Source organism: Nelusetta ayraudi, unplaced genomic scaffold (assembly GCF_046127955.1).
Source record: "Nelusetta ayraudi isolate G7.1 ecotype Tasmania unplaced genomic scaffold, CSIRO-AGI_Nayr_v1 ptg000020l, whole genome shotgun sequence".
NCBI classification, from domain to species: domain Eukaryota; kingdom Metazoa; phylum Chordata; class Actinopteri; order Tetraodontiformes; family Monacanthidae; genus Nelusetta; species Nelusetta ayraudi.
The window spans coordinates 1638327-1654200 of NW_027466070.1; the positions used below are offsets into that span (position 1 = coordinate 1638327).

Here is a 15874-nt window from a genome sequence, read left to right on the forward strand (position 1 = left end):
CGCCCCTCCCCCTCTCCCCGCGCTCTCTCGCTCTGCACTGCGCGGTTGTTTTCTCTCCCTCTCTCTCCATCCGTCCGTCCCCGACTTTGTGAGCCTCACCTTCATTCTTGCGGGACTTGACCAGCGTGACCTTGGCAGGGCGCGGGGGCAGGTTGTGTGAGCGGCGGTCCGAGCGCGGCGAGAGGCTCCGCTCCCGCGAGCCGCTGCGTTCACGCTCCCTGTCCCTCCGCCCGGTGCTGCGGCCGCTGCGCCGGCCCATGGCCCCGCCCACGCCGCTGTAGGCGCCGCTGCGGCCGCTCCGCGTCTCGTAGATCTCCTCGTCGTAGCTGTCCTCCTCCTCCTCGTCGTGCTCCGACATGGTCTCCCGCTCGCCCAGGCGGCCCATGGGGACGTGGACCTTCCGCTTTCGCCTGATTGTCTGGCGGAAGAAGAACCGGTGGCATCGATCAACCTGTGACCACGTAGCAGTCTCACACATACACCACCATTTATTAGTTTCAGAATTAAACTCCATTATCACCAATTTTATAAAATAATAATCTTGAATGCTCTACACATTGCTCTGCACATTGCACACTTGATATCCATTCACTAAAATCACAGTCAATTTGACCTTCAAGGCAACAATTCTCAAAGCCATCCCAGATGTGTTCAGCACATCCTGACTGATTTTCATTCACTAGAGATGTTTTTACAGCATGCTGGCAGATTATTTCATGAAGTGGCTTATATAATGGAATTCAATGCAGAAATCAGTCAGTGACCCCAAACTTGTGAATGTGTGAGCTTAAAACTTAAATACATGTGTAAGAGGGCTATGCATATATTATACACAAGATGTCCTGACTTCTATTTATATCCGGAACACTTCATTAAAGGATTTAGAAACTCACAATTTTGGCAATTTTTCCACTTTTGCGAAGCTGCTGGACTGCGTACGCGTGCTCCACATTGTCCATGGAGACAGCATTGACCATGACGACTCTGTCATTTTCCCTGCAGACGAGAGAAAAAAAGAGAAAATAAAACAAAAGGAGATAACAGCCACGCTGGAGTCTCTGTGTAGCGTAATTCAATCCTGGCGAAAAAAAGGGAGAACAAGCAGGCCGACAGTGATGGAGGACGTCTTACTGCAGCAGGCCTTCGGCGGGGCCTCCTTTCAGCACGTCCGAGATGACGATGGAGGTCTCGCCGCTCTGAAAGTGTGGGTTGTCCCGACCTCCCGATATGGCGATCCCAAAGCCGAACCCTGGCGCCTGCACGGCGAGACGACGCAGATTACAGAGAGGAAAAGAAAAATCATCACCTGCTTTTAAGATGCAAAAGTATTTGCTCTACGCAGAGCACAAGCGTGGCTGTACTGACCCTGTGTAGTGTTACTGTGTGCTGTTCCCAAATGACCGTCTCCTCCATCGCTGCGCTCTGCAACACAAACACAAGCAGAGTGAGATCAACGCGATCTGCAGAAAGTAGAGCCAGAAGAAGAGGCAGAATGAGGCGGTGGGACACCGTCGGGGGGCCTTGAAGGGTCTTGTGACAAAAAAACAAGGACAATGATTAAAAATCGGTCACCAGTAAAGTCACATGTGCAGACATTTGCTGCGGGCTGGAAACCATCGTAATTCCGCCAGACGACGCTAAAGAAAATAAGGAGTGAAACTGTGGCCTCTTTGATTTTGACTGGGAAAACTTCCCATAAAAAGCATAAAAAGAATTTATCTCAATTATTTATTGAGCTTGAAATGAAATCAGTAGAGTGACTGAATTCAAAACCAAAACTTAGTTTACACAGACATGACAAAATCAGCCCTGCTGAAAAACTGAGCAGCAGCAAATAAAAGGAAACAGTGTAGCGGGAAACCGTGTGCGCTTCCTTCTCCTCCATAAGTGCAGCGTTTTCTGGTGAAAGGGGGGGGGGAGCAGCTGCACTTTACATGTGATTCAAACTGTCAGCGCTGGTTTGCACACAGAAGGCTGCACCCGGCAGGTCGTTCCACTCGCCTCCTTTACGCCGCCGCCGCGGACGCCGCTGTGTTGTTGTGCCTTTATCTTCCGCACACTCGCACATCGCCAAACAGACCACATGCTGCAATCATGCTCACTTTACAGCGGGACCACCGAGTCGGCTCGCGTGTTTTCACGGGGCGGCGGTCGCGGCGAGACGCGAGGCTTCAGATGGCGGCAGCTCGCCGTTCCGCCGCCGCGTCGGCCCAACGCCGCCTCCTGCAGGTGGGAGGTCACCGCACCAGCAGCCGACCTTCCCCTCTGACTCCTTCAGCTCCACCTTGGCCTCCACAGCAAAGTCACCACGTGACGACTGATGAGCGAGCGAGTGACCGTTTCATATCATATAAATGCCATATGAGAAGACTGACCGATTGAATTGTATCAGATTTGACGTATATTTTTTAGATTATAGTGCACCGTTGTGGAGAAATTAGCAATAACTGCAATCTCTATATCAGGTGTCACCACCCTTTTTGAACCGGAGAGCTGCTTCATGGGTCCCACACTCTCCTGAAATAACAAACTATCTCAATTATATATAATTACTAATGATACTGATCTATGTGAAGACACTGATCAGGTCAATGAGTTCTCAATAATTATCAACAATGACTCAATGACCTGTGGGGGAGGGGAGGGGGGCTACTCTACCTGGTGCCCCCTGCTCTGTATGCATCACATCAGCTGCAAGCCTGTGTTCACCCTGTCAAATAAGTAAGTAAGTCAGTAAATAAATAAACAAAGCACCTGGCAGGAGTTCCCTCTGGGGCAACATAACAATCCCAAAACAGGAAGCTGAAGCAATAAGGCTCATGGTGTCAACTGATCCCCGGCGGCGACCCACAATGGCCGTGGCAACATCACACGTCCCTCCGACGGTTAAAACAGTTTGGGTGGACTGAGGGGCGGGGGGTGGGTGGGGGTGGGGGTGGTGAGCTCACGCTGCGCAGCATGAAGTCGTGATGACAGATGAGCGGCGGGAGATGAATCTCGCTTTTAAAAGCAGAGCTCCGCCACCTCGTTGGCGGCTTCACGCTCAAAATATCCCCCGGTGTCCGGAGTTGGAGTTCTTAGCGCGGCAGGAGCGCGGCGGCCCGCTGCACTCCGCTTCTCGCAGGTAGCCCAGATGAGAGACGAGCTGGGCTGTGGCGCCTCTTTACCTTTTTTTTTTTTTTTTTTTTTTTTGGGCGTGTGCGAGTGTTTACATCCTCGTTTCAGAGGCCCCGTCACTCCCAGCTGTGAGAAACCCAACTCTGCCACCGTGCACGGACGGAGAAAACATGATACGGCAACGTGCGCACGCCTGACAGGTGTCGCACAACCCAGGAGACGCATCGGCGAATCAGCGAGAGCCTCCTATTCAGCCACGTTAGCGTCATGACGCCGGTATTTAATAGAGCTGCAACCTCAATCGGGTCGCTGTCTACGTGTGAACTCCTGCAGAGTGTCATCAAAAGCGGGTCAGAGTCCATGTAAAAGCAGCAGAGACCACCTTCATCTTGAGCAGGCCGTTAACTGCTGCCACTCTCAACCCCGCTGCGTCGCCCTGTTTATGGCTTTACCACACACACACACACACACACACACACACACACACACACACACACACACACACACACACACACACACACACACACACACACACACACACACACACACACACAACCCTTCTGTCCACCAAATGCCCCAAAACACTGCTGTCTGCTACAGTACAAGGCAGCTGAACAAACGGCCCCAGATGTTCTCGGCAACAGTTGCAGAACCCCGGTCAAAGAAAGACAGAACAAAAAAAGTTTCAAACCGGGAAAAACTTCCCCCGCTGGACTTTCACATTGAAAGGGCTGCACTCGAGAGAGAGAGAGAGAGAGAGAGAGAGAGAGAGAGAGAGGAGAGGTTGAATATTAAGAGGACTGCCGAGAACAGAGGCATGAAATCCGATTTCCAGATCACAAAGCCTGCCTCCAGAGGGAGGAGGACGCATCGCGCTGAGGACGCAGAATCTGAAACATTTTGTCAAAGCAAGCTCGACGCTGTGATTCCACTCTGATTTTTCTTCTTTTTTTTTTCTTTCCAATTCCAAGTTGTTGCAAGTTTTGTGTGGGAGGTTCGCAGCTTAAGAGTAACAGAAAAAACACTTGTGGTTTTGGTGTTTGTAAGACGAAGCTGCGTCACAGAACCTCAGAACCAGAGACGAGGAGCCTGAACAAACTTGAGGGGAAAAGACTTGACAGGGTTCTGTGGTTTGCACCTCTCGCACCCACCCCACCTCTGCACACACACACACACACACACACACACACACACACACACACACACACACACACACACACACACACACACACACACACACACACACACACACACACACACACACACACCTCAGTTAGAGGGGATGTAATCTGGCTTTCTCCTCGTGCAGCGCTGGTTGCTGAGGAAACCGAGGGAACACTGCGGCGCTGCTGGAGTGGCCTGACATTTTCAGGCCGTGTCTGAAGGTGCCTCTCAAAGTGTGGAGGGTTTTTGTACAAGAGACCGGGGCTGAATTCATTTCAGTAGAAAGAAGAAATTAGACGCTGCGTTTTCAGTCGCTGCCACCCGTACGTGGAAATGGAGCCTGGGGTGACAATTAGCTCTCGTAAAGCTCGAAAAACTGAAATACTGTTGATTTTGAGGGAATTAAAAAATAGAATTAAACACTTTAAAAAGGCAACAGAAGTTGCTGCACAACAGTGACATCACTGCGTTCAAGCTATAGCTAAAAAAACAACAACCCAGAAGTCACATAAACACAATCATGGTTCACTCTGCAGTTTAGAGCAGCCGATCTCTTTTTGAGATACTGTGCAGCAGCAGCAGCAGCAGCAGCAGCAGCAGCAGCAGCAGCAGCAGCAGCAGCAGCAGCGTGGTGCCACGAGGCTGACTCAGGGCATGAGGCTGCGGCTGGCAGCGGAGGCGGAGCATGTCGGCAGGACGGCGCTGAGCGGGTGGAGGGGTGGAGGGGGATTACAACGGTGACGGCTGGGAGGCAGAGGGGAGGAAGGCGGAGACGCATCTCACAGCTGAGGGGGAGTCGGGGAAGAACGCTGCGGTCGGAGCGGGTTTAGCACCACAGGGACCCACAGTGGAGCTCCAGTGTGGATCAGTGTCGTCTGGCATAGGAATACTTTGTGCTATTTTTGTTTGAATCGTATTAACCAGAGCTGATTTGATTTCTTAAATGAATCTGTAGATTCTGCAGTAGGGGTGGGGGAAATTTCCGATCCTTAGATGAATCGCGATTCGGACGTGAACGATTCTGAATCGATTCACAAACGTCCAAATTTTGATTATTTAAATACGTTTAATAAAGAAATACCGACGGTTCTGAGCATATTGAATACTGAACTGCACAAAATTCTGTTGACATTGTTTCTTAAATGTGTATAAAGGACACATTTTACTTTGGTGATTCAAGATACCTATTACTTTTGGGTCTGTACAACAAAGTTTCAACGCGCCACGTACACTTGGCACTATTTAAATGAAATATAACGGAAATGAAATCAACTCTTGTTTTTATGCCAAACGCACCGCTTTAAAAAATTGCTTCAAAAATGTGAAAAAGTGCGTAAATTAAAGATGCATCAATAACGGTTTTATAATCGAATCGTAGCCCCTGAGTCGTAATCGTAATCGAATCGTGAGGTGTCCAAAGATTCCCACCCCTATTCTGCAGCATTAAAATAAGTCATGCACTTAATACCGTATTCATATCAGTGGACCAATGTCGTGGGTTTGTCCTTTTCTTTCATTTACTTGCTTGATTTTCAAATGTGTGCTGAAGCAGCTCTTCTGTTGTCACAGAGGTAGGGATGCAAATTATCAATTAATTCATTAATCGTTAGTTGATTGACCTTATTGATCGATTAACAATGAATTCATTTCACAATGAAAAATGTGTAAGGAACACACACATTATTTAACCTTAAATAATGTTGAGTGTTCAATGTGACCAATTTTTACATTAGAGAACAGTAAAAACACCTTCAACATTTATCCTCTGACTTTAAGTTGACAAGTATACACCACCACACCATTTAACAATTAAAAACCCATGGAAACAATGTTGAATTAATTGCGACTAATTTAATTTAATCGAGTAAATTCTTAATCAACAATTAATCAATAATTGATTAATTGATATCATCCCTAAACAAAGGGCTCGGATACCTCATTGATTGATACCCCTCCCAGTTCAGTGACATCACGCTCAGCCAGGTGTTGGCTCCGCCCTCTGAGACACGCCTTGCTTTTGGTCCCTTCCGAAGCTGAAGCTAAAAGCCATTTTAACAGGAGGCTGTAAACACGGGGCTAAACATGGCGTTTCCTGGAGATCTGCACCTTTCGTGCAGGTCAGTTGCACGTGAGGAGGATATCACAGGATCTTTAAACTTGCACAGCAGGGCCCTTCAACACGTTCCATGTATTTGCGCAGGGTGTAAAGCGATTAGACTGCAGTAATAACTCTTTGTGTCATAAGACAATGAATCATCGCTATTCCCCCTTCACGCGGCCTGTGAGGGAGGACGGCCAATCATTTTGTATCCGTTTCATCACAGCACCGTTAGAAACAGAGCTTGCTGATTCCTCCATTCAGCAGAAAAACACAATCAGAAGGCGTTCTCACATAGATTTTTTTCTCTAGTGTGGTTGAGGGGCGAGGCGGCGGAACCTTACTCAATTTTTGACTGCTCCGAGAACAGCGCCGGCTAAAAATAGCTCTCATTAATTCTGCTGTTGTGAAGCTGCAACCGAGTGATTTAAGGGGGAAACTTGCAGCATGAACATTTAATAACCTCTTGTTATATTAAAAGCCACAGAACGACCGAAGCAACGCTGCTCAGGGAATAAAAAAACCCAAAACAACAGGGTGCAGGGGTGCTTGAAACCAGAGAGCAAGGGGACGAGGACGACAATAGCAACAGCGGGGGTAACACTCCGGCGTGGCCGCTGGCAGCAAACAAGCCGGAGGAGATGATTGATCACTTCGGAGGTTTGGAACGATGCGCCGAGGAGTGCTGACAACTGCTGAAACTGGCCACGGCCCCCTGAACGCAACACAATCACATGCTGATGAGGGCCCACGCCACAGGAGCGGCCGCCTCCAACCCCTCCCGCCCCCCTCCCACCCCTCTCCCCCCACCAAGGGAGGCTGGAGGTGGAGCACGGCGGCGATAGCAGCAGAGATAGAGCGACGCTGCGGCGATAAGAAGGTGGAGCGATGGCCCCCATTACCTCTGACATAAAAGTTAATTAGCAGCCATTAGAACTGTGACACACACACACACACACACACACACACACACACACGCTTTGCCATATCGCTGCATTCCACCGCCTCTGCGCTGGTGCGTCGCTCCGGGATTCCCGTGCACGACTCTCACCTCAGTTCATCCCCTGCGGAGGTCACGGAAAAACCAGCGACTCCTCAGTCCACCCGGGAGGAGATCCCGGCATCCGACATCTCCACTCGCGCCACCTCGGACGGATCAATCAGCCGCCACCCGCCTTTCCTGCCTTCCTTTTCCTTCCTTCGGTATGAATCAAAATGACGACCTCAGGTGAGAGGTTAGGAAACACACCCGGCAGCGACGCCCTGCACTTCCCTCTGCTCTGCCTGGGACAGCTGTGTCCTCTCTCCCTCTCTCCACATCTTTCTTCCAAACTGTAACCTCCTTCTCCTCCACTTCCTCCTCCTCCTCTTCTGCCTCCGCCCCCTCTTCCTGCCCCTCCCCCCTCTGTCCTTACACACTCACGAGATCGAAGCAAATCCCCTCTGGTTTGGCAGCAATCTGTGTGGGATCTGCAGTTCCGTTGGGGCGCGGGACTCCTCTATGCTAGCGAACATCCACCCGCAGTGTAAACTGCTGTATCGGACTTAACCCCTTTGCTGCTGGCCGGCCGGGCTAAAAAAATAAAATAAAAAAAAAACCCCACCGATCAATTCTCGATGCCTGTAAGAGACATTATCGCCCTTTGTCGTCGTCCTCCTCCTCTTCCTCCTCTTCCTCAGGTGTGCTGCATTGCATGCATACATTACGCTCATCCTGCTGGTGACATCCCTTAGAGGAACGCTGACCATCTAATTAACTTTATTATAAGCAATAGTTGTTTATACAGCAGATGGAGCTGACTGACACTAATTAAATCTCAGCAAAAAAACAAACAAAAAAAAAAGCACCTGCTTGAACAATCGAGTTGCGCATTCAGCAGATGAAAATAAGCCAAATTCAATGACCTCGGGCGGGAGGAGACGCCTGGTGAGGCAGGCCGGGGTGCAAAGAGGAGCCTGGGACTCGCGCAGCATCCCGTCACCAGCGTGACGCACTGCGAGCAACGTCTTGAAGGCATGATGCAAAATGTAACAATCCAATATTTTCTATAAATAGACACACCTTTGTGGTCTATTGATAACCTCAGCAGAAATAAGTCCGTCCCTCCCTCATGTTCGCTGCACCTTAACCAGGTTGTTGCATTAGCTTGCGCGTGTTCTAAAAGGTAGGCTTGAAAATAAAAACAACTGGCCCCAGGTAATGTGTTTTTTGTTGTTGTTAAAACTACATCTAAGTCACAAGCTGCGTTTCCACTTACCGACAATTGTGGAAAACCTAAATATCGCAATGAAAAACTACGAATGGAAACAGCTCCATTTCGAAAACCTCTTAAAAATCGTCATGAGGTGGTTTTTCCAGACGCATCCATATAGACTTATATCGTAAAAGCATCATGGAAACACTTTTTTCACATTTACGCATCAGCAGACGTGATGTACGGGGTCACGTGACCAGTTCACTTCAAGTAAAGATGGCGCGTTCTGTTTGGACGGAGAAGGAGACAGAATATTTTTTTTTACAAATAATCAAAGAAAAATATAACAACAATTCTTGACAGCAAACAAACGTAATTCTCGTTAAGATCGTGGGACAAGATTTGACGAGAATTACGGATTATGCACTTCATACCGTTTAGTGGAAACACCTGCAAATCGCAATTGTACTGAAATTTTAGAAATGAAAATGAAAACTTACTAAATCAAGCGGCCTTCATGTCTTACAGAGACATTTTCTCTGGCGACAGCTCGAGGTCTTTTCTGTGTTGCAACACGCTGTACAATCAGCCAAAGCATGAGGGCCTTTTTTTGTCACCCCAAAAGCACATGCTGATCTGAGCTGTTGTCACAGTTGGGGGGAGGGAGGAGCTTCTCTCTCTCTCTCTCTCTTTTTTTTTTTTTTACAGCACCACTTCTGTTGCAGTCATGCTGAGTAAAAACAGGTGAGAGCATAAAAAAAAAAGCAGAAACAATGTTACTTCTGTTTCGCACAAACTGAGGTGCACTTCTGACTGCCCGCAGCCTGATGGGAAGGAAGGCTGCTGTGCGTGCTCACTGTGTCCAATTTAATGCAGTAATCGATCCCTGGGCGTCTGCAGGGGCCGATTGTTCCTTATCGTGCGCGGACGTCCGCTCGTGCCGCCGCGTTACGTAAGAGCGCCGCTCGCATCTTCGTCCTGTTCCGTATCAGCGAGCCAAACCAGCAGCGGCCGCTGACACCAGCACGCTGTTCCTCCAGACCAAGTGTGACTCAGCCTCAGAGTGGAACGGAGCGTGTCCATACTGATTTGGTCGTGACCTCGGGGCAATAACAAAACAGAGGAAGAGACACACTGGCGGAGACGCGATCAGCAGAAGTAAAGATGAGAAAGAGATGAGAAAGTTGAGAGCGCCCCCCTCCTTCTCGCAGGCTGTCGGCCTGGGCAACAACTGGATGGGCTGAGAGAGACACCCAGACACGGCGGAGCAGCGGAGACGAGTTAAATTTACATGGCTAAGAGCACAACCTCGGAGTGGTGACAGATTCCAGACATGCTCCGCTCCCCTCCCTCACCTCCCGCTACTTTCTTCCCACCAGTCTCCAAGTGATTAGAGGCACGCAAAGAAGCCAAGCAGCAAATCACAGCCAGTCACCAGTTCATGCACTCCTCAGTGTTTAAAGCAGGCAACAGCAGGGCTGGGAATGGTGCTGCAAATGTCACAATGTTTCATGGAAATGAAGAAATCCTTTTGTTGTTTCTTTTGTTGCTTTTTCTCATCCAAACTCTGCAGATGGAAAAAGCTGAAGTCAACAGGATGAACAGTTTTGTTGCACTGCCCTGTTTTTTATGCTAAATAGCTACATTACATCTTCTTTGAGGAATGATGCAATGACAAAACACCACAACAGCCATTAATGTACATTAACTGTTAGTTCACATTTCAATATATTCACTGCATCTGTCTTATAGTCATTTCATCTCACAATTTGTCATCACACTCAATTTTAAATTTGTTGTGACATTTGTAGCATGCTAACTCCAGACTGCCCTGTATGTGCTTCACTAACGTGATGGAGCTCACTAAAAGAAAGACTTTCATTCAAAAAACAAAAAGAAATGTATGTAAGCGCCCAAAACGCAAACCCCCAACAAACATTCATTACAAATACAACATAAACCATATATACTGCACAAAACAAGAACACGGCAGCCACCAAAACAGAGTATAAACCCTTTTGAAGTGCTGATCTGCGGTTTTCACGTAGTCCATTTCGGATTTAAGGTCTCCACGGACATTTTCGAACAAGAGTCCAGGTGCGATCTGAACGCACGGACCAGGAAATCAGTTTTCTAAAACACAATCAGGCCGCTGGAAGTTATCAGCGCCCCACACAGCGCGCATAAGAGGGCAGGAATGTGCTGATAAGCCGAGCCGCTGACCTGCTGCCCGCCTCCTTTCCATCACACACACCGAAACCGAGGACAACCGAGCACCACCGATAAGTGATGTTTCTCCACTGTGGGGGGAGAAATAAAACCAAGGCGCTCCATGCCCCAGCGTGATTAATGGGAGATTTTGCAAGGCTCTCCATTCTGATAACTTCCACACCCCTTACAAACAGGGATTTACTACTGCGGATCTGATTTACATTCAGGCACCAAGTGTGATGCAAGCATGCATTTCGACACAGATGCACCTGTCTTCAGCTAACACAGAGAGTTTTCAAGGCCCGTTTGCTGCTGAAGAAGATGCCATCGATTAAATTTCCCAACAACTGACATGACTTCCAAAACGTAGCATTAAGTGTTTATCAGGCAGAAGAAAAGAACTCGCAGAGCAGTGAAATGTTTACAGATAAGACCTGCACAATCCGTTCTTCAGTGTAAGTCTGTGGACGCAGTCCGTCGTGCCCAGGAAAATATTTGTGGCCATGATCTCTTCACGCTGAGCCAACCGAGAGAGAGCTTTTTTTGTGGTCACATTTAAGATAAAACTCACTTGGCATCAGCTGGATTAGAATTCACCGTGTGCCAATGGAGCCTCACTTAAGAACATGCTGAGTGACATTCTGAGGAAGAGGGGATTACAGCGGGCCGCAATGCAGAGCACAAAATCTCCCAAAATAAATAAAAATAAACAGAACGTAAAAATAAACGTTGATTATTCCTGGTCACCCATGAAAGGTTAAAACGTGTGGAGTCCATTTCACACGGACACGGATTATGTTATAAAAAACAATAGAATACACATAAAAAAAACTAATTCCAGTTCTACAGAGACACTTCGGAACAGCAGAATCTTCATATTAAAGAATTCTTTCCTCTGCGTACACCATTGAAACATTCTCACAACCCTGTTTTCCGGAATGCATCAAAGACTTGCAAAACTTCCAACACGGTTTTGATCTCTTTCATAGCCAAGGTTGCCAAATATAAAAACTTGCTTTACTGTGTCAGTAGGAGACAGTAAAGCAGATCTTTGCTGGAACGTGCCACCTGATAGCACCCCGACGACTGACAGTGCTGGAAATAAACAGAACGACAAAACTGCAGTCACATTAAACGCAAGGAAGCAAAAATATCGGATACGCACGCAACACGCCCTTCCGAAAACCACCATGACTCAGATGACTGACGCTCCGGCGACAGCCGAGGGCGACATGATTTACAGGCCAACATGTATGACTGCCCTTGAGCAGCCAGATATTCCCTTTGACTCACGCAACCCCTGCACATCACTGCCCAGCGACTCATCAGTGTAACCTTACGGTGGGCAAAAGCCACTCTGGGAAACATCGGCTCTCACCCCTTCATTAAAACATGCCAGACGCTCGTCCCGGCTGCTGTGTCTCACCATGTCACTGTCACAAAGCAAGCGATGACATACACACAGCCACGAAACAAATGAGCCGGAGGGTGCCCGACGGAGATGCTGAGTAACAAACCATCATACATCATAAACATACGTCGACACGTGGTGCAACTATTATGTCATCTGTTCGCTGTTCATTATATCTTCACTATGTCTTTGTTTACATTTACTCAAACCACACGTAAAAAAACAACTGAATTCTCAATTTTTGTTCAATACTTTTCCGATTAACCTATAACTTATCGTCTTGCTCCTACAAATGTGTGAGCTCCACACTCTTACTAATGGAGGTCAACCTTATCCAGTCTATCTTCATTCTAATGACATGTCTCGTTACATGATTTTTCTCGGCAGAGTGATTAAAGCTCATTAATTACTCATTAATTACCGAGACCACTACATGAACATTCCATCTCTGCAACATGCCAGCGGAACTCACGCGCCGACCGATACACGAGAGACCTTGCCAATTATTTGTTCACACACAACCTGAACCATAACCCGGCTTTCATATACAGACAAGTATTTTTTTTTTCTTCTTCTTCTTTGCAACATCCCATGGTAGCGCCTTTAAATAGCGATAAAAATGAGAATACATTACATCACACATTCGATAAGATAACGTATAAGTTTCTGATAACCCCAGTTCAGTTTCCTATCTGATCATACCGTAATTGCACCGGCTTTTAAGGATCTTTTCATTTTGATTTTTTTTTTTTTTTTTAAATCTAAGGCAATGGATAAAACTGCGGAGAGGTTCAACAGGTGCAACAAGCGGTGTTTTAAGTTAACGCGACACGGTGTTTATTGACACAAGTGTTGTGCTTGACGTTAAACCAACTGACACAGACGTCGGGCGACATAACACAGCAAAAGCGCCCTGGCACCAACCGTCACGTTGCTTTTTGTATCCAAGAAAAATATAGCCAGGGGCAATGAAGGAGTTTCGGTGTCACCGAACTGATCGTCGGCCGTCCGGCGAGCGTTCGACCGGCCGCCACCTCGCGTCATCGTAAACTCACCTCGCCTTCATCAAGCGGACCATCAAAACAAGGGGGAACCCCCGGCTTGACCTTCACTTTAACTTGTCAAAAGAGCCGTTCAACGTCTCGCACCGGACTTCACCGCATCACTCCTCCACCCTCCCCAAATGCTGACTGGCGCCTAATGAATCGGGTGCCCCCTCCCTCCTCGCCTCCCTCCCTCCTCTTGTACCCTCTTCGCCAAACCAACCCCCCCCCCCCCCCCCCCCCCACCCCCCCCTTAGCCTGGCCGACATTTTGTTCAGGCTATGCTAACGCTGCCCCGGCTAACATTACCTGCCTGGACGCCCCGCGCACTTGCCACGGCAGCGACCCGTCCGTCCGATGACAGCTCGACCGCGAAGCATGTTGTGACTCTATGCGAGCGCTTATGCAAGCCGGACGGGAAAACTAGGCCAGCGGACGCCGCCGTTCACCATTTTCCTGCGATATGCCAACGTTAGCATGTAGGGGCATCTGAGCTAACCGTGTAGCATAGCCCTCCCCGCCCCCCTCCTCCCTCGGAAGCAAATTGCTAGCGGCGTTGAGGCAGCGAAGTTACCTCGGCAAGTACCGTTATCGCTCGGCTCCGTATCCGCAGGGGGGGAGCGCGGCATCCAGCCGCAGCTCCCTTGCGGCTGCGCAGCCCCCCCGCGAACCAAGGCAGGCGTTTTACCTTCGCAAAAGGCAGCGGTCCTCGCGGCGTCTTGGGTGTAAAATTGTGGCGAGGGGGAAAAGGTGTTTGTTCCCGGTGTGGCTTCGGAGCAGCAGCAGCAGCAGCCGCCGCACTGCAATGGCAGGCAGTGGATGAAGCCTTCCTTCCCTCTCTCCCCCCTACCCAGCCCTCGGCTCTCACACTTCGGCTGCCGTCACCGCCGCTGTGACAGTGACAGGTTCGCCTGGAATGAACCATTCCGCTCGGTGCACGGGGGTGCGGAGCGAGAAGCGGGGATGCAGAGGGGGGGCCGTCCGCAGCAGCCGCCATCCAGCTGCACTGAGCGCCATTCTATGTTTTCATTTTACAGATATATATATATATATATATATATATATATATATATATAATTTATAAAATTATACATATGATTTCATATATATATATAATTTAATCTCTGGTGAATAGCCCACCGTGGGAGAATGGATGCGACTGGATGCTAAATAACTGTATTACATCAATAAATAATAAACCTGATGACATGGCATACCCCACGCGCCCCCAACAATCCATAGTATTGTTATTACCAACCCTACATTCACCCATTAGCACGAGTTCCCTTCGAAGCATAACAATAATTAAAGCTTAATTTTTAATGTTATTGTTATGTTATGTTAAATGTTTAATTAATCTCAAGTTAGGTCTTTAAACACAAAGCCTGCTGGAAAATAAATAATTCCCCTCCCTTTTCGGTTGTACATGGTTGACTGATAAAGACAGACTAACAGAGCATAGTTTATTTTGCATACATTTGTTCTGTCAAATTGTCTTTGGATGAATATCACCCCTCTTCAAAACTTAAAACACTGCAGCAAAACATGTGGCAAAGCTTGATAATAGCAGAAACTTCCCTCGGTTTGAACTTTTCTTGCTCTTGAACTGTTCTTGTATCTGCATATTCATATTCATATTACTCATTTTGTTCAAATACACCTGCTTGTTTGAATTAGATTAGTGACAAGAATGGTAGAGAATGCGGTAAATCTCATGTGCAGCCCAAAATAATTATAGTATAATAAAAGAATCTGTCTTATTTTTTTTTTTTTTTTTTGCCTTTGATTAAGGGCAAATTATGTAATTTGATTGACGGTATTGATCTGGCAGGTTTAATTTTCAAAAGCAAGTGGCTTGATTGATTAGAGCGAGCAAATGACTGGCCAAGGACAAGATGTCTTATCCTTCAGGCCTTCGTGTCTGTGTTTAAGTGTGCGTAATTAGGACGCGGCAGATGGATGGATGGGTGGTTTGCTCTGTCTCTCAGCAAATTATACTTTTTAGGATGAAGATCGGTGACTTTTGTTGTGAAACGTACATTGATGTGACCTTGTTTTAGATAAAACTCTGCTAAAACGTTCGCGCACGACTCTTAACTAAAGCAAATATCGGAATCTTCAGTGGAACAGCTGAGGCACTCATGGAGCCACTTAAAATGCAGAGGACAGAACTAAAATCCAGCCCATAGTCACGATGCTCAATACTCCTGCTTCCCAAGGGGTACACACATTTAATCAATATACAGTAGGATGTAAATTGTGCACTGCACCAAAGCGCACTCCTCAAAACACTCGAGTTTGTTTTGTGCAGCTTTTCTTGTATTCTGCACGGCGCCTTCAGCTGTGCCTTTTTATCGCCGTGAGATTGCGTGACCGTTCCTGTCACCTCTACCTCTGGCTCTAATGAGTGCAGGAGAAGATAGCAGCTGAATATAATGCTGCGGGAGCACAGAGGTCCCGCAATGTTGCTGACGTAAGGACACTTCCTGCAGATTCCAATTGGAAGATCAGAGGGAGACAAGGAGTGGGGGAGTAGGGGGGGGGGGCATCTTGAATGGAAGAATACAAGTTGGCCAAGGTCAAGAGAATTAGAGAAACAAAGGCAAGTTATTTCAAGTCTGCGGCAAAAATAATA

The 15874-nt window shown here is 47.8% G+C and overlaps 1 protein-coding gene across 16 annotated transcripts in view; it reads right to left on the reverse strand.

Annotated features, from left to right (window-relative positions):
- tjp1b (tight junction protein 1b) overlaps positions 1 to 15874 on the reverse strand; it is a 58646-nt gene that overhangs the window by 23417 nt on the left and 19355 nt on the right. For 8 of the 16 annotated variants that reach the window (XM_076027322.1, XM_076027314.1, XM_076027312.1 and 5 more), the window contains exons 1-5: positions 13814 to 14179; positions 1366 to 1422; positions 1132 to 1256; positions 894 to 996; positions 100 to 418 (exon numbers count right to left, since the gene is read on the reverse strand). In XM_076027322.1, coding sequence (XP_075883437.1) covers positions 100 to 418; positions 894 to 996; positions 1132 to 1256; positions 1366 to 1422; positions 13814 to 14164 — 955 coding nt within the window. In that variant the 5' untranslated portion in view covers positions 14165 to 14179. Of the gene's footprint in view, positions 1 to 99; positions 419 to 893; positions 997 to 1131; positions 1257 to 1365; positions 1423 to 7430; positions 7561 to 13251; positions 13388 to 13813; positions 14180 to 15874 lie in introns of those variants that run through there. The other 8 variants (XM_076027315.1, XM_076027320.1, XM_076027319.1 and 5 more) reach the window with 4 other exon arrangements.